This window comes from Thunnus albacares, chromosome 6, assembly GCF_914725855.1.
Source record: "Thunnus albacares chromosome 6, fThuAlb1.1, whole genome shotgun sequence".
NCBI lineage: Eukaryota > Metazoa > Chordata > Actinopteri > Scombriformes > Scombridae > Thunnus > Thunnus albacares.
The window spans coordinates 18,303,387-18,325,567 of record NC_058111.1 but is presented as its reverse complement, the minus strand read 5'-3'; the positions used below and the strand labels follow the sequence as shown (position 1 = coordinate 18,325,567).

At 39.5% G+C, this 22,181-nt stretch overlaps 1 protein-coding gene across 2 annotated transcripts in view; it reads right to left on the bottom strand.

Annotated features, from left to right (window-relative positions):
* The window catches only part of limk1a (LIM domain kinase 1a), a 57,237-nt gene that overhangs the window by 24,245 nt on the left and 10,811 nt on the right, over positions 1-22,181 (bottom strand). The window contains exons 1-2 of one of the 2 annotated variants that reach the window (XM_044354128.1): positions 17,250-17,438; positions 3,557-3,695 (exon numbers count right to left, since the gene is read on the bottom strand). In XM_044354128.1, coding sequence (XP_044210063.1) covers positions 3,557-3,695; positions 17,250-17,347 — 237 coding nt within the window. In that variant the 5' untranslated portion in view covers positions 17,348-17,438. Of the gene's footprint in view, positions 1-3,556; positions 3,696-17,249; positions 17,439-22,181 lie in introns of those variants that run through there. The other variant, XM_044354127.1, reaches the window with a different exon arrangement.

Sequence of the window (22,181 nt, the reverse complement as noted above, 5' to 3'; positions counted from 1 at the left end):
TTTAACTCGAGGCTGAAAAGTGCTGACAGGAGCAGATGCTAAACATCTGCATACACCTGTTTGCAAGCACACACACACACACTCACACACACAAACACACACACACACACACACACACACACACACACACACACACCAGCATGTTCATACTGTACAAACACAATCACTCACAGCTGCTCTTGATTCTCTTTACAATAATATCCTAAGACCATATTCAGTTAGGACAATGGCCCCATCAACAGGGCAGCTGTGGTTACTGAACAGTTTAACTATGAAAACAATAAAAATGATTTAGAATCACTTTTCCAAAAGAGAGAAAATCTTTTATGTTCACCAACATGAAACAAGTTATTTTGAGTTTCATTCTTGACCACTCGAGGTCTAATTACTGGCTTGTTCTTGAACCAACATGGTGTTTGTTTTTGTCTTAAAAGTGCTCATGACCATGGAGAGTTTGAACATCTACATTTCCATGACAACGGAGCAAACCTTACTTGCTGATGAAGACTCTCATATGGTCCAAATCTCCAGAACAAGTGAGTAAGTGGCCCTTGAGTGGAAATTGTTTTATCAATCTCTGTTTCCGCGGATGAATTCAAGAACTAAAGCTCAACATTTAGGCCAACATGGACGAGATGTTCTGACAGTGCTCAGAATAACAAAAAGTTTGAACATCTACAATCTAATGACCTCTGAAACAGCCAAAAGCTCCAGAGCAAGTGACCTTGAAAGCCTGAAGCCAGCAAGAGACTACAAAGTGCATATCCTGTATTTTGGTCATTGTCTGTAACTTTGGTGACTTTGCTATTGTCATATATTGTGTTTGATAATGTAATAATGATATGTAAAAAAAACCAAGGGCATTCAGAGAGTGCAGACCTCCAACAAGGCTGCAAAAGGTGGTGAGGAGCTTTTTTTTTTTTTAACCTTTATTGAATATTACACAATAGAAAGCCAGACAGGAAACATGGAGATGTAGTCGTTACCTAAAGTAGTAGTAGTTAGTGAAGTTAGAAAATAGTGAAGATATTCAAATGTTTAAAATGTTTAATGCAATGTTAAAAAATCACTTGTTCCTTGACCTGTTTGCTCTCTGGACTACCACACTGGTCTTTGTGTTTGCAGGAAACGCCCTGCTGATGATCATCTGCTCGTACGCTTTCATGAACATCACAAACAGGCTTTTAGAGTGTCTCTCAACCTGAGCTGAGCTATTATATTTATGAAAAGATTCAGAGGTCAGGATTAAAAAAGGAATAAAGAGACAATCAGTAGTAGTATTAATCACCACATCTCCTTTCTTTGCTCATATATTGTTCCTCTCTGGCTGACCATCTAATTCAACATTTCTGTCTGCAGACTCTGACTCATCGCTGCATCATGAAATGTTTTCATTGACTGTGACAGCCGAGTGCGTAGCTCATTCAGGTGCAGTGGCATCAGTGAATTTTGTAAATAGGATTGTGTTTCCCTGCTAATCTGGGCAGATGTCAGACCAGACTTCTCTCTGGGTGTGGCACAGAGACAAGGAGCCGACCTTGGTCTGTCTGTCTATGTGGTAATACAATTGCTCTGGCCACACAGGCAATAACGCCTGATTAGCTGACCGATCTCAAATGTGCTAAGGTGTAACTGCGGAGATGGTCAATCAGCGTCTTTGCACTGAAAGAAGAGCAATAAACCAAAGAAGGAGAAAAGAGAGGAGAGGTAATGCAGCAATCTCTCCACTTAATTCACTTTATACTCTCCTATATGTTTCATTACTGAGATTGCACTGCAGTCTAGGGGCAGTGGAAATGATAAAATGTACACACACACACACACACACACACACACACAATGACACATGACCTGCCAGAAGCTGCTGGCTGCAGTATCTGACCGATAGGCAAATGTGTCAGAGCGGGTAGTTTATGTGCGACGGATGCACTCAGCTTTATATTTTATCAGTATCAGAGGACCTCCAACAGTCAGAAGTTTATTGATTTAGCAAAAAGTCACTCAAGAAACAATTCATTACCTTTACACTGGAATTTTTCATTCTACTAAATATACTGAATCTACCTAATTATTCTTCAATAAACGGATCATTTACATAATTTAACAGTACAGATTTTTTCCTAAATCCTAAATCTTCCTCACTGCATACGACTGAAACACAAATTGAGATCATTTAAAATAAATCCCACTTCAAAAAGCACTTGGACATTTCATGCTGTCAGCTGCGAATGACACCTTCTAAAATGCAAATGATCAGTAAGTGTTCTCTGTGGATAATTTCGCTCTCATATAAGCTTCATGCAAAGATGACAGGCTGTAGTTTTCCAGAATATGAGCCTCACATATTTCCACACACACAGCTGAGGTGGTTTTCATATCATCTGCTCTGCTGCCATGCAGATAATTCTAAATTTACTGGGTGCTGTGAAAACAACAAGGATTAGTTTTCAAAGGCTACGAGTGATGAAGGAGCAGGGAGGAAAATGCATTTCATAAACCATTCTGTTGTTGTACAATACAGCTTCCTCTATCCGGTATTGGAAGCAGGGTGACATAAATGACTCTGAACATCAAAGCACATTACAGGCTCTGGATCTCTGGATTACACTGAGTGACATGTGGATCACATTATTGCTGCAGTAAGACCTGCTTTAATCACTTTAAAAGTTGTATTTTGAAGAAAAGCAGATCGGAAGATGTGACCAAATCCACATTAAATACATTTTCTTTGTCAACGTCATTACAGAATTCTGTGTTTCCACTTGCTCAACTGCAATCTCCGACCTCATGTTACCTTATGATCCTCATAAGCTACTGTACATGTAGTGATGTATAATGATTTTAAATTTTAAAAAAAGAAAAAGAAATGTCATCGGCTGAATTGAGGTATCAGAGGTATCGGAGGAGGAAGAAGTCGGTTTTGTGTGTTATTTTAGTTTGTGTGTGTACAGAAACAGAAGTACAGCTTCGGGGTTAAAACACCGACCATGAACCACAACGTCCCCAGAAACCGGGTACATTAAAGCCAGAAATGATCAAACAGGAGCAGAAAACTCATCAGGAAAATAAGACATAATAAGACAACATATTTATTACACCAACATATTATTAATCAGTTTCTTTAAGCCTTGAGTGTGTGTGATTCCATCACTAATCAACAAATATTCACGACTCTCCTTTGATGCTCGTTTCTTGTCTTTTCTATAAAGCAGCTTATCATTCTGTTGTTTATCTGTTTTCCGGTGCAAGTGACCACATCAATGCACCTGAAAGTCTCTGATTTCCTGTGTCACAACAGCCCCGGTGGTCTGTAAGACAATCTGACAAAGCTGACAAAGGCGTCAGGGTCAGTTACAGGTCTGGCACGGATCCTATGTGCATATATTAATGTTTGCGCACACCTAGTAGCGAGGCGGTAAATGTATGGACTCAGGTGTGTGTGTGTGTCCTGCATGTATGTCAGTGACACAGCTCAAAACTGTAACTTGAGGTTTTTCTGCAAATAAAGGACCGAGGAGGTGATGAGAGATGACAGTCAGCAGATGGATCCTCTTACCATGATAAGGCCGGTGGTGATCGGGTCGTTGCAGCCGTGGCACAGCTCCCCAAATTTGGCCCAGTAGTCCTTCTTGCAGAAGAGCCGTCCATCTTTTTCATAATACCAGTGGGACAGCGAGGCGCTGCACTCACAACACCTGAAAGAAGAAGAGATGGAGAGAAATCATGAGAGCTTTAATCAGTGCTTAATTATCTGCATTTAAGGATAAAATCCCATCATTAATCCTTTAGATCAACATGAGTGCAACACTTTAATGCAGACAAGCCATCAGAAACAAGAAGGTGAGTTAAGTATACGGAAATGATGAATGACAACCTCTAAATGTCTGTAAATAGAATAAGTTTATAACTAATAATTGTATTCTGATTTATCCATTACTCATTTACTCTATTAATGGTCACAAATAGTGAAAGATATCCATCTAAGGTCCCAAAATCTGCTGAAAAAAACAGAAAATCGTCACATTTGAGGAGCTAAAACAGCATTTTTTCTTAATAAACAACCGTAAAATGATTGATTAATCAATGTGTCTTTTCAGGGTGAATAGTAGCATTTTTCTACATTTGAGTGAAACACAAGTAAAACCTTTAGTGAAAGCAAAAAGCATCCGTATGTAACTGATTCAGCAATTCAGGACCTTTCAAAGTGAACACCAAGTGAGGTTGTTATTGTGTTGACAGAACATAATGTTGTACTGCACTAAATTGCACTTTAAACCTCATAATGACACCCTGCAGGGCCCCAAATTATAGTTTTCATGCTGATAATGAGTCACTTTGTGGCTCGGTCACACTCCGCCCTACCTGAGGTGGAACAGACAAATGAGATCACATGAAAACACGCAACTATGACTAAGTCCTAGAAACACAGTGGGAAGATCACAAAGACAAAACAACGTCACTGCAGTCTGCTGTAACAACATGCTTTTCAGTGAAATGTTTCTTCAGTTTTTGTTTTGACTTCTTCAGATAGACTTGAGCTGATTTGAATCACAACGTAATGTACAGAGCGCTGAAGTTAAAGGATGACCTGTTGCTGTGAGTCATTCTCCATCACCACAACTGAAACCATGAAAAGAAAAAGCTAACGCTAGCTAGCCCATCTCCTTTAGATATTATGACAGCGCTGAGAGAGCTGCAGTTTAAGTTCAAAATACCATGAACGAAAGTAACATCTAGTGCTTATGTTAGAAAACTGGCTTTTTAAAAGCCGTTTTTTAAGATGTTTCAGACTAACGTTCACATCAACAAGCTCTGATATATCTAACTTGACACTTCATAATATGAAAGTGCCTGAAAACCAAACAAATATGGACGCCTGTCATCAGCCTAAAACCAACAGTCAGTGTAATAAAACCCAAGCTGAATGGATACGTGATATATTTTAATCTTCACACAACCAACTTTGTAATAATTCAACTGTCTTGAAGAACACTTCACGTCGTTAACATGCGTATCATCTCAATCATCCATCTCACATGACGTTAACGGGACATTAGAAAGTTTCCACAAATATGTCCAAAAACAGTCTTGAAAAACAAAAAATAGCTGCATCATCATCATAGATTATACATTTTAACTCCCCATATTTAGCATTTATAAACAGTTTATAAACATTTAATAAATGGTTTATACTGTAAATATTTGTCAACAATTATAACTTCTCCTATGAAGACATTTTATATTACAACTGTGTTTTACTATATTGTCGTTCATCATCTGTTTATATACCAGCCTCCAGTTATGAGCGTACTTTAATAAACACTTACAGCATAACTACATTATAGTGTGTTATAAACCATTTATTACATGTTTATATACTACTTATAAATGCTAAATAGGGGACTCAGTTTGACTTAAAATTAAAGAAGAAATGAAAATGTAAGCAGCATGATGTGTTTTGCTTTTCCAGAAATGAACCTGTGTTGTTGAGATAGTGTTTGTACAGGTTTTATTGATCAATAAATACTGATTTTTCTGATCAGCCTCATCATTGTAACTTCTCCTGAGCAGACAGCCTGATACGGAGCATCATCAAACAACTTCATCTATACAGATCTACAGACTGTCACCTGAGTTCAATAGTGAGCTGCTCTAAAAGTCCAGAGTGACATCAGTCTGATAGACATCAGCTGCTGACAGAGTGAAGGGCGAATGACAACAAGATGGAGACAGTCGGAGGGTGTTGATTCGGTAATAGTAATAGTGTGCAGGGAGGATACACTCCGAGCTCACTTACAATGCAAATAACTAAAACACAGACCGCCGCACATGCTGGTGTGATATTCAAAATAATGACACAAACCAGTGAGCAAAGGTTATTTCCCGGTAGGTGATGACAGACGATAAGAAGGATTTCATAGGAAAGAGGATGTTAACAATCCCACATGACTCGGGAGCCTCTGGTGAAACACACGAGGTGGAGAAATTCTCTGGGAATAAAAACAGTAGCGCTTAACTGATTATCGTATAGATTAGAAAATGTGTCTGTAAACGTTGTGTCTTCATGCATGTGTTGATGTGGACACACTTACTCTGCGTGTGTGTGTCCATAAATGAAAAGTGTGCTAATCTCTCTGTGTATGTTACGTTTGTGCCTGTGACTTTGTGCACTTCTGCATCTGCGTGCTTGCAGGCTTGTGTGTGCTTGTTTGTAATCTGTCTAAATCTCTGCGTCTAAAGGCCATGACTAAGAGAGTGTTTCCACTGCTTCCCTGTGGAGCTTCCCTCCCGTCAGCCGGCCGTCTGGCCCCGTCCCTGCTCGGGGGCCGCTTAAAGCAAGGTCTGTTTGCTCTGACAATAACAAGAGTGTGCACGGCTTCAATGTGTGGAGCAGAATAATTCACTTTGTCCCTCATCACATCCCCATGTCCTACCGTTTATATGTGATTTAAGTTTCTTCATTTTACTGTTATTGCTGAGGTTAATTAATTAATGATTAATTTGCAATGATCTCTAATGTACTGGTGTTTGTTTGTTCACCTTAATGTTTTCAGCCACACATCAAGACTGTAATTACTGTATTTAGAGCTGCAAGAATTAGTCATTTAATTGAATTTGAGACATTTTTTAAGAAAAAATGTCTCAAATTCTCAAATTCCAGCTTCTCAGATGTGAATATTTTCTGGTTTCTTTAGTCTTCTATGATAATAAACTGAAAATCTTTGGGCTGTAAAATAGCAAGATACAATACTTTATTTCCATTTTAATATAATTGATAGGAAATCACTTTGTTGAGCTCACATTAAACTAAATGAGAAACCTCAGGAGTATGGTCAAACTGAAAAGATGGAAGAAAGGGACAAAAACATGACCATGGGTGTAGAATAGAAACTTTGTGCATAAAAAATGTAAAATAAATAAATAAAACCTGCACAGTTTAAGTTCAAACCTGGTATTTTTAGTTGATCATTTACAAAAGGCTACAGTTTAATTCAGTCAACCATTGATAGTGTGTCTCATAGTGTCTCTGACATGCTGCATGTTGCTGAAATAATCTGAATAAAGGGGCAATATTAAAATGCAATTTGAATATTTTGAGTCTGCAACTCATGACCATGACCAGAGAGAGTACTGATATATTAAGGCTCATTCTTTGCTTGCATAGGTGGTCCAGTTTAAGCCTGAAATATTACTATTGAACATTAAATGTTACTCTAAGTTGTTACTTTAAACATTAAAGTTTCAATAATACATTTATAGTTTGTGTTTGTCTCATTACAATTTACACCAACATCACAAGGGTTGGGCAATGTGATGATATACTGTGAGATATTTGTCAGAGATTTTTCTGTGAAGATAAACATAAAATGTCTCTGCAGAGAAGGGGGTCACAAATCTCCCAAATCTCAAGATCACATCATGCAGAAGTGCACATCAAGCAAGCTGAGTGGTTGATCCAACTCCCTGTGGGAAGTGGGTTTGAAGTGGAGAAAAATTACTTCCACAGTTCAAACGTTGTACATACAAGTATAAAAGAAACACCCCTGTGCACATGTCCATGCCAATGTGCAGCCTAGAGAAGCATGTTTCAGCCTTAAGACTATTGTCGACAACGTTGCACATCAATGACTGTTTTCAGGGAATATTAACATCTCCTAAGCACCACATATTTTTTCTATTTCATTTCCTGGATTTGGCAAAAATTGACCTGCTTATTCTGCATGTATCAGTGCCTCAATTGAATTTCCAGAGAATTGACTATATATATATCCATATCTCAAAAATAATACAGATTCATTAAATGATAGATTAGATAGATAGAAGATTTTGTGCATATCGCAGAACAAAAATCTGACCCAACTTGTGCAGTTACATCCATTTAATATCTATATCTATCTATACTGTGACATCCTGCGTGCTTTGCTGTTCAATGTTTCGTAGCTGGTTGGTAAAACAACAACTCATTAATATATTTAGCAGAAGCAGCAACTTTCTGTGACTTTGCCCCAAGTCTTTCGCCTACTGTAAGCCTGCACATACTGTACACACAACTTCACACATGCACACACACACATAACCTTGCAGCACATACAGACACTCACACAATTTATTTATTAGACAGACACACCCACTCTCCCCAGCGTCCGCATGCAGAGCTTCACTGCAGCGAGATCAGCAGATTGTTGCAGAGCTGCTTCAGTATGCAGCGTGTTTGGGTGAGTGGGGGAGGGTGGTGGGGGTGAGGTTGGGGGTTGGGGGTGGGTGGGTGGGGGGGACTTGGAAGTGGGTCAAAGCTTTCAGAAGACGTCCGCAACACCGAGCCAGGAGCTACTCAGCTGTCTTGGCTCTCTGCCGCTCAATAACCGGCTTTCACTGCAGATACACACACACACATCCTGCAGACCCCTGCTGAGGCAAAGTCATACCTGGGGAGGAAACACAGATGTGCTTGCCTGCACTTTGCACACACACACATGCACAGAGGCAGGAGTGATCTTAATGCTCTGAGGTTCACTTCCTTCGTAGTAAAACCGCTTCTAGCGAGGCTGGGAGTGGTGGTAGCGTATTAAAGATACTGTATGAGTGAATACATTAGCGACTCCAGGATAGAGACTCCAAAAATTTCTGCCTCGAGGACAATAATCTTATCTCAGAGGTAGAAGAGACAGGCAGCGTTGCTCAGTTACAACCAAGACTCCCACCACAATAAAAATGAATCCTTATTCCAGGAATGACGGTTAGTGTGTTAACGCGTGTTTTTGTGCTCACGTTTGGGTGTTTTCTGTGTGACCGTGCTTGCATGTGCATCTACATGGACGTGTAAGAGGATTATCAGTGTGAAAGACTCAGAGAAAGTCTTTGCCCGCTCTGCTATGATACTCCAAAAAAAAATCTGGCTGGGTGAAGAGCTTAGCAGTCTCTCGTACACACAGAAAATCTGTAAGAGTATTTAAAAAAAGTAATATCAGAGGGGCAAATGACACGATAATAAAGACTAAATAACATGGATGGTTTGATTGATTTAAGACATAATAACCTGCGAGACAAGACAAATGTCAAAGACAAAGAAAAGGCTGAGCTGGGACATAAATGACTACCATGAACAAATGAGAGGGAGCAGAGCAGCTTTCAGACCGTGAAGCCCAGCTGGATTCCCCGAAGGCCAGGAAACAACCAATGACGGAGAGGATCAGAACGAGGGAGTAGAGTTAGTAAATCTAAAACTGTCGCCCCCTCCTGCTCAAATCCTTGATGGAATTAGCAAAAAGTGTCTGAGGGACTAATAAATTCTGTTTTCCAGGTCAAAGGGAGGAAAGCCTGGTCCCGGCCTCTCACCTTCTTCTGTCCACAAAAACCAGACTGCAGCTGGAGGCTGTCACATTTACTTACTCAGTGTCAGTCATCTGCAAAGGCACCTTTTCATACATTTGTGATTTTTAGGTCAGTGGTTTCCAGCCATAGGAAATACAGAAGGAAATAAGTCTGTAGTCACGCTAGTGGCTCTGTGAGGTTATACAGCAGCTCTTTAAGCTAAATGCTAATGTGTGAACATATTAGCACGCCGATGTTTAGCAGGTAGAACGATTATCTTGTTCACCATTTTTATTTTGGTCTATCAGCACGTACTCACAACTTTCACTAAGAGGAAACAGGTGCGCTTCTTTTGCACTGAAATTCGGCCGGTTGCTTTGCCTTTAAAAAAATTCACTGTCTTTATTCTTCAGAACAAAGTCAGAAAAAGGCGGCACTCCATAGTTAAAGAACATCACAAGGAATCATCTCATGTATTGATCTTTCAGATTTATTTACAATCAATGAGCTGAACATTCACTAAACATGTCAGCAAATGTTAGAGAATACTCACATAAACCAAAGTATCACATCAAACTTTGACCTGATGATACATGAAAAGGTAACGACCCTGAACGTCTGTACAAAATTTCATGGCATCCATTCAACAGTTGTAGAGATATTTCAGTCTGGACCGAAGTGTTGGATAAACCGACACTGCAATCTTCAGAGCCACATTGTTAACATGGCAAAAAACATTTAAACCATTTTTTCCTGACTGATCTCTAATCCCCGCTCTTTTTTTTTTAGCAAAATAGTACTGGATATTTTACTTTTTTGGGCCTTTAAAATCAATTCAAAAGAAATAAAATTCTGAGAAGGAAAAATGACATTGAGGTTAAACTGCTCTCAGTTCAGTGACATGCACATCATGTGACGAGGTGTTGCAAGCAGGTCACAGGGCAACATTTTAGATTCTGTAAACACGAAATTGTTAAAAAAAAAAAGGTGAAAAAGAGAAAAAAATTTAATTTAAATCATGATTATGATTATACATTTAAACTCAGTGTTTAATTACAGCTTCCAGTAATGCGTATTTGTGTATATGAGTAATTACGTGATGGCAGATGAATTATCTGTACGCTGCTCTTTATCAGTCTACTGTTATTCATATTTATTATTCCCAGTGAAATTATCTCAATGGACGGTTTCATGATGTAATATGTTTTTGAACGACTGTGCATCCTATTTATCAAGTGGACGGCCTGACCCGGGTCAATACCTAACATGATTAATTTGTCCCGGCTGAGATGAATGAGTCGATGTTGAATGAAAAAACATCAGGTCTGAATGAATGAATGGAATTAAATTCCCAGAGCGGCTCAACCGCTGACGAGGATGAAAATGCAAATGTATAGAATGAACCATGATGACATACAGGTGTGTTAATAAATCAGAAAAATGCACCGAAATACATCACATAAAACACAAAGACATAACACTACTGTATATTTTTACGTTACTTTTTGCTTGTGTTGGTTTAGATTCTTGCTGAAACAATGAATCAAGTAGTCGTTTAACAAAATTATTCAGCACCCCTTTCATAACTGGTTAATTTTTGCTAATTTTTAAAGCAGAACAGTCAGATATTATCTGGTTCCAGCTTCTAAAATTTGAAGATTTGCTTTTCTTTGTCTTATAAGACAGTAAATTTAATATCTTTGAGTTTTGGACAAGACAAGTTATTTGAAGAGAAATTATTCAGAGCAATTGTGGGAATTATTTTACTATTTTTTGATATTTCATAGCTGATAGATCAACAAATCAATTAATCAATTAGCCAGGAAAATAATTGGCAGATTAATCACTAATGAAAATAACTGTTAGTAGTTGCAGACGTAGGTTAAACTGGAAAAGAAAAACTAGAAAACAAACACAATTAAAATTTTCTTAGAATAAGTAAAGAAAAAATATCAAATAGCTAAATGGTTCTGCTAATTAACATTAGCTTATTAACACTTAATAGCAGGTTACCATGAATTAGGGTCACCTACACATTAGCAAAAAGGCAGACATGCAGACGGATCAGTAATTATTGATTAGGGCTAAATGTTTCCATTATTTCAGCAGTCACTGGGCAAAGTTGAACTGACATGCAGATCTTTGTGGTCTCAATCTGCTCTGCAGCTGCTCAGCTAAAATGGTCCTCAGATGACCTTTAGCTTCTGCAACATGTATCTAAAGTATAAATATTCTTGTCTGAATGAAGCTGTAGACATTCAGCAACACTGTAACTGACAATCCCCCTTTTCAAATGAGTCCTTGAATGCCTCGCAGCGAAATAAAACCTGATCTGACTCCCACACAAACCTCGCTGACCACCCAGCTCCTGTCAGCATTTTATGGTGTGTGTGTGTGCGTAGGTAGGTGTGTGTAGGTGTGTAGGTGGGTATGTGTATAAGTGTGTATGAGTGTGTGTGTCTGTGTGTGTGTGTAGCCACAGGTCATTAAAACACTACAGGAAGCAGAAGGAGTCAAAAGGAAACACTGGTAGAGGTGTGAGCAGGATCACTACCAGCAGACAGATGCCAAGCTGAAAGATTCACGAGGAGCCACACCTCTAAAACACACACACACACACACACACACACACACACACACACACACACACACACACACACACACTCACGCACACACACACACACACGTAGCTGCTTCTCATTAATTATTAAATCTTCCATCATCTTTCATCAAGCTCAGAAGGACATTCATCTCCTTTCTATCTGCAAAGACAGCAGAAATGCTTGAGTACTGCAGATCAATAAGCCGATTGACTGGTCTGTCCAGTAAACGAAGGAAAATTAGACAATAAACGTCAAACGAATGAAGTCTGACGGTGACGAAAACAAACGTGTTTGCTATAGAAAATGTGACAGTGCGTGACTGTTAAAGCTTCTTGCAGGCTAAGCTGAAATCCTCACTGACAAAGAGCGAACTCAACCTCTGGGAAGGACAGAAGGGGGTTGTGGGTTAGAGGGACACACACACACACATACACACACACACACACACACACACACACACACACCGGTGAAAGACAAGCAGAGGAAATGGCAGACTGTCTGGGGGAGACCCCTATCTTCCCCCTTAGAGGAAGACATAAATAGACGAGGATTCCTGGTCGAGTGCCAGGATTTCCACTCCTGATATTTTCCAGGAGGATTCCCAAAACGCAAACAACAACAAATGTACCTGCAGTGTGTGACGAGACTTTATCCGACCAAACAAACGTAGATTAATTTGTGTGAGTTCAATTGATTTAAATTCATTCAGCTCTCACACATTCACACCTTCAACAACAAGGACATATCCATCCCATTCCCACGCGCCCCTTTTTGTGCCCCCTGTTTTATCATTCCCTCCCCTCCTCAATCCCTCCTCCTTCTCCATGGCAACGGAGAATGCCACGGCGATGATGTCAGCCCTTTCACAGAAAAAAAAAAAGAAAGAGGCATTACCTCATCATGCTAACCCCCCCCCCCAGTCGCTCTTTATTGGGTGGTTTCAAACAGGAAATCCCTCAGCCAATCAGGCTTCGGTGTGTTCCCCCTGACCTTGGCTAACACAAGCTCAGCAGCACGAACACCTGCATTAACCCTCCTGTATTTGGTACTTTTAAAGGAATAAAATAGAGCAGAGGACAGCAGGTTGTGAATTTTAAACAGTGAGGCCCTCAATGGCCTAAACAAATGCTTCAGACTGAGGCTCTTTATTCGGAGCTCGTTGGTCTATTCAGCCGGTAAACAGGAGCTCGGGCAGACTGTGAGCGAATGATGTGCACGGCAGCAAATTCCTTTGTGAGTGTTAAGCCGTCAGCACAGTCAGTCTGGGGCCTTCTCGCTTGTTCCACTGCCGGGAAATGATAAAAGGTTTCAGCGAGCTATGGGAACCAGGATGATGATAAAGGTTCAGTAGGATTCAAGAGACACAGCAGAGCTTCTATTCATCAGCAGGTCTCTTTTACAAAACAGTTTACAGAATAGTTCGTGTCCCCAACTCTGAGCTTAAAGGGGCCATTACGTGCCTTTTGTGATTGTCTGTTATTTTTATGCTGTTATGATGTTATGATGCCCCTTTTATAGTCTGTTCAAAGTGGGAATGTTGTGCTGTTTTTCCGCCTTGCCTTTCTATATAAAAGGTACGAATACAGAATGGGGGGGGGGGGGGGGTTATTGTTGTTCCGCCATTAAGCCGGCAATGGAGGTAGTCACATTGCCAGATCGATGTCTGTGTTACAAGAAAGCATTATGGGGCAGCATTATGCCAGCTTTGTTTGGTTCAGTGTAAAAAAAGCAAAGCCGGCATAATGACAGGTCTTCTTTATAATACTGTTCTCTGTTTAAGACTGGCTAATGTTAAACATGATCAAAATTGCAAAACTTGAGGTGAACGTATGTAAAAATGCTCTCTGACAGTCAAAGGCCAGGCTTCGACCTGCTTTGCAAGCTCCGTTTGCAAAGTTTCCTCTACTTCCCCATGAAACTAATGTCATTCGCACATACCCACAAAAAGCCGAAGCTCCATTTGCAAAGTTTCCTCTACTTCCCCATGAAACTAATGTCATTCGCACATGCCCACAAAACACCGTCTGTTCTATAGCCTTTATTGCTAAGATCGTTCCACGGGTTGTTCGTGTTGTCCACTCGCATGTTTCAGATCTGATGTTGGCTCGAACATGTGCGGATGTTTCTGAGAAGTTAACATTTCGAGTAAAGAACAGGAAAAAGAAGTGAAATCCAACCAATCACCAACCAATCAGAGTAGATTGGACTCCTTGGGAAGGGGGCTTTAAAGGGCCAGTATAAGATACATAAGATGTTTTTTGAACTGTAAATCCTGTAAAGATATTCAAGCAGAGCCCCAGAATATAAATATAGACCTATAAATATGCTTGATACGTCCCCTTTAAATACAAACAGGAGGTATTACATGACAAACATCGGGTGATGAGTGAAAAAGTTGCACAGTGAGTGAGTTCAGGAAGCAGAATCTCAGTCACATGTAGAGCTGAGAATTCAGTAACAAACATTAAAAGTATCATACTTCAACACACCTTGACTCTCCCTTGAATGAGAAATATTTTGTGTTAAAATCATAGACTGTATAAAAATATGGACGTAGTTACCATGAAGTCACCCGTTGGTTTCTGAAGAGCGGTTTTGAAGCTCAAAGAGAGCCGCTCTGGCTGTCGCCATCTTGGCAGTGCGTGACGCTGCTTAACTCCCAGCCAATCAAAAATGGCAAAGAGGCGGGCCGAATTGCTGAAACAAGCCACCTAGCCACTCAAAGCAGCCATGTCCTTCATTATGCATAACTTTACGGCTTAATAAAATTTAAACGGGTGAGTTATAAAAAAAATTCACCCCCCGTACAGTTGTCATGAAAGGGGGAATTAATTATAGAGACCAAAACCATTTTTTGTACCAGGCTGTAAACATGTTTATCTCTGCTGTAAAGTTGGGCGTTTTAACATGGGAGTCTATGGGGAATGACTCGCTTTTGAAGCCAGCCTCAAGTGGCCATTCAAGGAACTGCAACCCTGAAGGTTGCCGCGTGGTTAAAATGTTCACCAACTGGCTTTTTCCCCCGAAGCTTTTTGCCTTTGAGTTTAAAATCTGTGTGGTGTTTATAAAAACTGTGTAGTGCAGCTAAACTTCACAGTTGTGATGAAGCTAAATGAACCGTGTGACTCCACTTGTCATGCATTATTGCTCTCTTATGACCCAACCCTAATTTCATGACTGAATTTAGACCAACTTTTAGTAAAAGCATCAGAGGTTCACGCACACACTAAGAATATATCTAATTGATTATTCATTTTGGTCTTTAAAATGAAAAATGTCAATCAATGTTTTCCAAAACCCAAGATGCTAAAATTGTTTTATCCCAAATAACAGTTGACAACCCAAAGATATTTAGTTTATTATCACTGAAGACTAAAGAAAGCAGAAAATATTCACATTAAAGAAGCTGAAACCAGAGAATTTTAGCATTTCCTATTAAAAAATGACTCCAAATGATTAAAATAGTTGGTGATTTATTTTCTGTTGATCAACTATTCAATTAATCAACCTACTGTCATATGAAGGTAATGTGAAATGAATCCAAATTAAAGCAGGTTAGTGCTGAGGATCAGCATCCATATTATAGTTATTCAATAATAGAGTTGAATATTTTGACAAATGCTGACAAAGACTGAACACTTTTTCTCAGGTGATCAAAGTCAAACATGAAAGCAGCAGGACGAAATATTAAGTGTTAATCTTCCTCTTATTTATCACAAGCAGGGTTTAAGTCTGGAGTCAATGTGAAAAAAAATTTAATTTTCAAAGCCTGATTAAAGCATTGTAGTGAGAGCCAAAGGTTAGAGCTCAGGAACAGACGATTAATCAAAATGTGGCGGCACACAGTGTGACTCCTTTCTGCCCTCTACAAATGTTATCAGCAGGTATGAACCCGGGGATGTTAGAGTGAGGAGGAGTCCGAGCTCTTTGAGCAGACAGTACAAAATATGAAAACTGAAGATTAACCATCATCTAAACGACAGACTTTATTTAGAACTCTGACAGCTTTAAAAAAAAAAGGTATTTCAGTGCAAAATTGACTGTAAAAGAGATTAAATAGTGCACACACTTGTTTGTTCCTACTGCATTCCTCCTAAGATACAAAAAAAATATGTAAAAACCAGAAACAGCAGCCACCATAAAGAGAAACATTCAATAATATCACCAGAATTCACCACACAGACGACGTCAGTCACATGTACGACAGCAGGGTTTGATTCACTGTGTGGCACTGTTGAGAAAAGGGGAAGTCAACAACACACCAGGGAGTTTTTTTTATTTTTTATCCAAAGGGACAGAAGTTACTGACACAGATGACTGATGTGCTGCGTATTTAAGATGAGTAAATAATCTGAGCCCGCAGAGTGACATGTTTCAGTATCTAGATCCCTCTGAGAGATCCTGTGCGGTACATGACCAGACAGACTTAAATGAAGAGTGAAAAATATTATTTTAAACTCTGAATCAAGAAGTCTTTGTCTGTTACGTTCATGTCGGTTTAAGAGCTTCTGTGTGTAAACATAAAGGGAAGTCAAACACAGCTGAATCAACTGACTGATCATCCAAAAACAAATCATCAGGGATTAAAGCAAGAACACATTTATGAGCCTGAAAAGTTGTTGAGGAAGAAACGAGTACAATGTATTGAATTTAAATATTGTATGAATTTAAAACTGCTCTACGCCTGAATTCAGTCATGGTGCCTGAGGACTTTAACCCCTGAGAGCAGATTCATGTTCAGAGTTTGGTTTTGGACTCAAACTCTTAGTCGGCAGCTATTTTTAGAAGTAAAAATGCCAAATATAACCCTCAGTTGTGAGAATCTCTGCTTTTCTTTGTCTCATGTGGCAGTAAATTGAATGAGTTGGTTTTACACTGAAAATATTCTATTCTGTCACAAGTTTCTGACATTTTATAGACCAGAAATTAGCCAATTTATGAAGAAAATAATTGCCAGATTAATTAAAAATGAAACTCATTGTTTCCTCAATATTAGGAAACAAGAAAATACCGACGTTAGTTTGCTTTATGCTTCATTTATCTCACAGAGGTGGTCCACGTTAAAATAAAATGTGCCAAAATTAGCCATAAGCGAGTTAGAACAATATGTACACAAAGTCTTAAATGTTCTCAGAATAAAGTTTGTACATCTACATGACAACTAAACAAACTCCATCTGCAGAGAAAGACTTTAGACTATCGAAAGCCCTGAAATTAGACAAGTAAGTGGCCCTTGAGTGGCAATAGTTTTGTCAAAAGTTAAACTTGAGGCTGGAGCAACATCATTAGTTAACCCAGTCACATCCTCCCACATGACTCCATCTTTCCACTTACTTTAAGCGTCTCTGCTGCGTCTTCCTGCGTTGGTTCTTGGCTGACATGTCGCCCACGGGAGCGAGGCTCTTGTTTTGACAGTCAGACGACACGCTCATGTCAGCAGCTCTGATGTTTCAGTCTGATGCACAGCTCGACCAGACTCACAGCCTCACTGTCACGACCATCAGTGACACTCTCGCTCTGTACTCTGTCTCTCCCTTCCTCTATTTCCTCTCTCAGTGCAGCTGCACCCAGAGGTTGCACTTCTTTATCAACTATTTCCTGTCCTCTGCCCGTCCTGCTGGGAGCAGAAGTGACCCTGTGACATCACAGGCTTGGCCCACAGCGCCTCGTCCCACCTTTTGCCAACTTATTTTCTTCTTTTTAATTATATTTTTGTGCACTTTCTTCTTTTTAACATCGTGCAAACTCTTGCTCAAGTTTAATCTAATCTAAGTAATTTAAGCTGCCCATTTCCTCTGCTATGCAATACAATTAAATATTCTGGCTGCACAAATGAATTTTTTCTATTATCCATCATCTGTTAAACCCTTCCTCCTCTTCCTCTCAATTAATTTAACAAACACTGGAGCTCTGTGCTGCTTTGTTTTCTGAGGATGAACTCAGACATAGCTATTTTCCATCAATCAGGCAACAAGTTCAAGTGAGACAGTATCCCGTCTTTTATCACACAAGGTGAGATCACAGACACACAAAGAAATATAATTTACGACGTCAGCTAACTGCTGAGTCTTATCCAAACATCCTCAGACATCTTTGACCTGAACACTGTTTGAGTAACGCCTGTTCAAGGTCGCTACTGAAAATAAATTAAATAATCTAAATTTTAATTTAGATTACGTAAGAGTAAAGACCAACGATTAAATACACAAAACATTATCATTAAATCCCTCATTTATTATTATATATATGTACACACATTATCTGCTTATTATTCTCCCTAATCCTTAAATCTGTTGAATTCTCCAGTGCCTACAATGCAATGCTGTATGTTAGAGTTTATCTCACTTATTAAAACGTTTCTGGTCATTTTTATACTGTAATGATGTAAGATGTCTATGTTAAACTTAGTCAAAGGCCCAAAATTTGAGGTGAACGTCTGCAGAAATGCTCTCTAAAAGTCAAAAGTCAGGGCTTCAGTCTGCTCTGAACTTCATTTGGAAAGTTACCTCAACTTCCTCCATGACGTGACATCAGATTGTTCGCACATGCCCACTATGCTAAGGTTGTCAATATTGTCTACTCACACAGTTTGGATTGTATTCGGACTCCAAAACGTAGTGATGTATTTGAGAAGTTTCCATATCAAGTAAAGAACAAAAAAAAAAGTGAAATCCTGCTACTAGACAGGAGCTAAAACTGCCTATTTCATACAGAGGCTGAACTGAGGGGTTGCATAAAGAGCAAGTATAAGATAAATAAGGAGTTTTTCGAACTATAAATCATGAAAAGATATTCCAGTAGAGCTTAAGGTATATAAATATATACTGTATATATAGAAATAGATTCAATATTAATAATTTGACTGGTTATAACAGCTTATATATGAATTATGATGTCTGGGGACAAACATCAGGAAACGATGGAGATGGAATCCACACGGATCTCTCAGCCACACGTCACTATAGCAACAATCTCTATAGATTAATATAGATCACTATATAAACAGCACCAACCTGCACAAGCTGTAACATACTTAGCTGAACATGAAGACTGAACATCATATAGCCTGTGTAACATCTACGCTCTCAGGACCTGCACTTTGTTCTTAGTTAAAATGAGCAACTGCAGGCAAAAACATACATTTCTGTCACATTAAACAGGGATTTATTTTTGTTTTATGCTTGTTTCCTTTATGTGTCTAAGGTGCAAACAATCAGTTTACATCATATTTGATACATAAAACAAAACATCACACCAACTACTCAGCGTTATTTGTTTATCAAAGCTCCTTGGTTGTAATTATTCATAATTTCTCACAGCTAATTAGCTTCCATAATAACTTCCCTTCACTGTTTTCACCTCATTAATGTCACAAAAACATCAACAGTGTTGGATTTCAGAGTTCAGGTTATGCATTCAGATTTGTTTCCTAAGGAGCTCAATACACAATCTGACACATAGGCACCATGAATCATCTTCGTCTGCCCCCATCGTGTCCTGCAGCTTCTGTTACCAGGCAGACTTCATCTGTAGGTAGAAACAGCTGAGTCACTGCAGCGCTTTATGCAGTCGCAGCCAAACGTCACTGTACCACCAAGCCAGGAGGTGATTTCTGACGCAAACCTACAGCGTGATGACCATTAAATATTTCATCATCTTTTGTTTCTTTTAACTCTTTTTACATACGTAACTTTAACTAGTTATCAGTCTTCAAACCATAAACTGGCCATTTTTGTCAGCACAGTGGCACTAATGTTCATCCTGCAGACGTGAGTCAGGGTGCAGCAGTGACAGATGGAGACAGAAACGTGTCCAACAGTGCAGGACGTCAGCAGACGAGCTGCAGGCTTTGTGTCAGTTTGTCCTTGAGAAGAGGGAAGTCTTACTGTTGTCACTCTCACGCAGCTTTCCACAACAGCTGCAAGTACGTCAACGTGAAAATGTGCAGATGCATCAGAAAACACACTTTTCACTACACGTCATCAGTAGACACACACCCGATTACAAAGAAAAAGAGATTTTTAGCTGAAGTACTAACAAAGCACAAGCCTTCGCAGTCCTTTGGGACGGCTGTCGGGTCGATGACTGTCAAGCAGAAATAGTTTTACTGGGAGCAGGACGGTGCTGCACTGTGCTGCAGTTCCTCTGCAGCGTGGCTCCAGTTTTTAGAGCTTGTGTAAAAAGAAAAGACAAGATGATGATCTTCAGTGTCACTTGATCCAGTTTCACGCACGTTTCAAAAATAAAATAAGCAGTTTTATTGTTAATGTAGCTACAGAAAATGAACATGAAGAAATTAATTTGCAATAATCTGGTAATTCAGACTATGTTATATAAATTAAACAATGACTTAAGATACCAGAGCAAAACTATAAAGCAAAAAAAATCCTTACAGTGAATAAAATGCATAAAACCAGCAGGATTATACAGGATGCTAATGAGCATAAGACTAGAAATCCCCTTATTCCTCACTTCCAGGAGGTAATATGAGGTTGAGACTGATTCCAGAGTCCCATCCTAACGACGCTGCACACCTTCCTCCTGCATCTGGTGTTGTGTCTTTTCTCAAGTGTCAAAAGCTACTTTAACTTAAAGGGTAATTCTGGTATTTTTCAACATGGACCCTATTTTCCCATCATCTGGGGTCTAAGCGACTAATGGGGACAAAAAGTTTTGGAATTGGTCCAATATTGAGAGAGATCACTTCAGCCAGCAGCTGCGAAACGAGCTGCAATGTAATCTTTGGGGGCAAGTGCCTCGATCAGAGTACATCCAGTACAAGTGCTTGTTTTTCCGCTGACAAGCTCAGATTGTTATTATAAGTGTCTGACAATGAAAGTAAACACAGGAACTAGCTGCCTGTAGCAGCATTATGGCTAACTGCATCTGGGGCAGTTTGCCAGGTAATCGAACCATCCACATATTCATCCACGCGCACTGGTTTGCTTACATGTATGAGGCTGACTTTCACCGCACTTGGACTGTAAGGAAACTAAAAAAACATGCAATGACAGGTTTTCCCGTGGACTATTATGAGGATGATTGCGAGTGATTTCCTTTTGACTGGTAAACCATATTTATTTGAGCAGGAGTTCACAGAAAGGAGATAAAACTAATGAAAGAGGACAAAACGAAGAATGGTGGCAGAAAGGCAACCGGACTGTCAGGAACGACAACGTTGACTGCTGGTGTTCCTGCAGTCACTGCTCTCCTGATGATTGAAGAGAAAAACTCTTTCTACAGTCGGACCTGTTGCTGTCAGACTCAGAAACTCTAGAAATGTCCAAAGATGAGAGTAATTCCAGCTGTGTAACTACTACAGCTGCAGTGTTTCCCCCGTTCATTCTGCAACAGTGGTAATAAACTAAAAGTCCCCACAATCATTTACATCAATGGACTACTAATGACTAATGATTACTAATGAACACCCTACGTTACTGTGGAATTGTTTTGAGTCATCCTCCCTCTCCTCATTCTTCAAAAGACAGCTACATGACAGGTACTGTTATAAGAGTAGCATAGCTCCGTTAAGGACTAGAGCAGTGCGTAATGTGTGTGTGTGTGTGTGTGTGTGTGTGTGTGTGTGTGTGTGTGTGTGTGTGTGTGTGGTTGAGCGAGAGAGCGAGTGGCAGAAAAGTGATGGTGAACGCAAGCATCAGAGGAAAAGGTTGGCAGTAAGTTGTCAATCTGGCAGTAAATGTACAGTACAGGCTACAATGTGTCAGTTAATAAATGCTGCAGCTTCTCAAGACCAAGAAAATGTCTGTTGTTCCCTCAACTGCTGCAAAAGTGAAGGGGTTTAGCCCCGAAGTTAGCAACAATGGGTTAGCCTAACCTGATCAGGCTCACTTGAGGTGGACCAGCAATTATCATTTTAGTTTCAATCTCAGCTGCTCCTAAACAGAGAAATGCGGAACTGCTGAGTCTCTCCTGAGTTTTCTCAGCTTTCCAGGGGGTCTAAGACTACTCACATATTTCTTAAACCTTTCCTGTTGTGCACAATATGTCAATACAATCATTTAAATTCTCTTTAAAGCCTCTCCTTTAATTCAGTCTCCCCTGATTGAAATCATTTTGGTAAACCAGGAGGGTTTGTTTAACACTCGTCAGATCATCTGCCTGCTTGTGTTTCTTGCAACAGAGTGAGCACAATGTTATCATGATTGATAAAGATAATCTTTATCAGTTACATACACATAACTGATTAATCATTCATCAGTTATGTGACTGAGTTTTTTTCTTACTGCTGTGTAACTTTGTCACCAT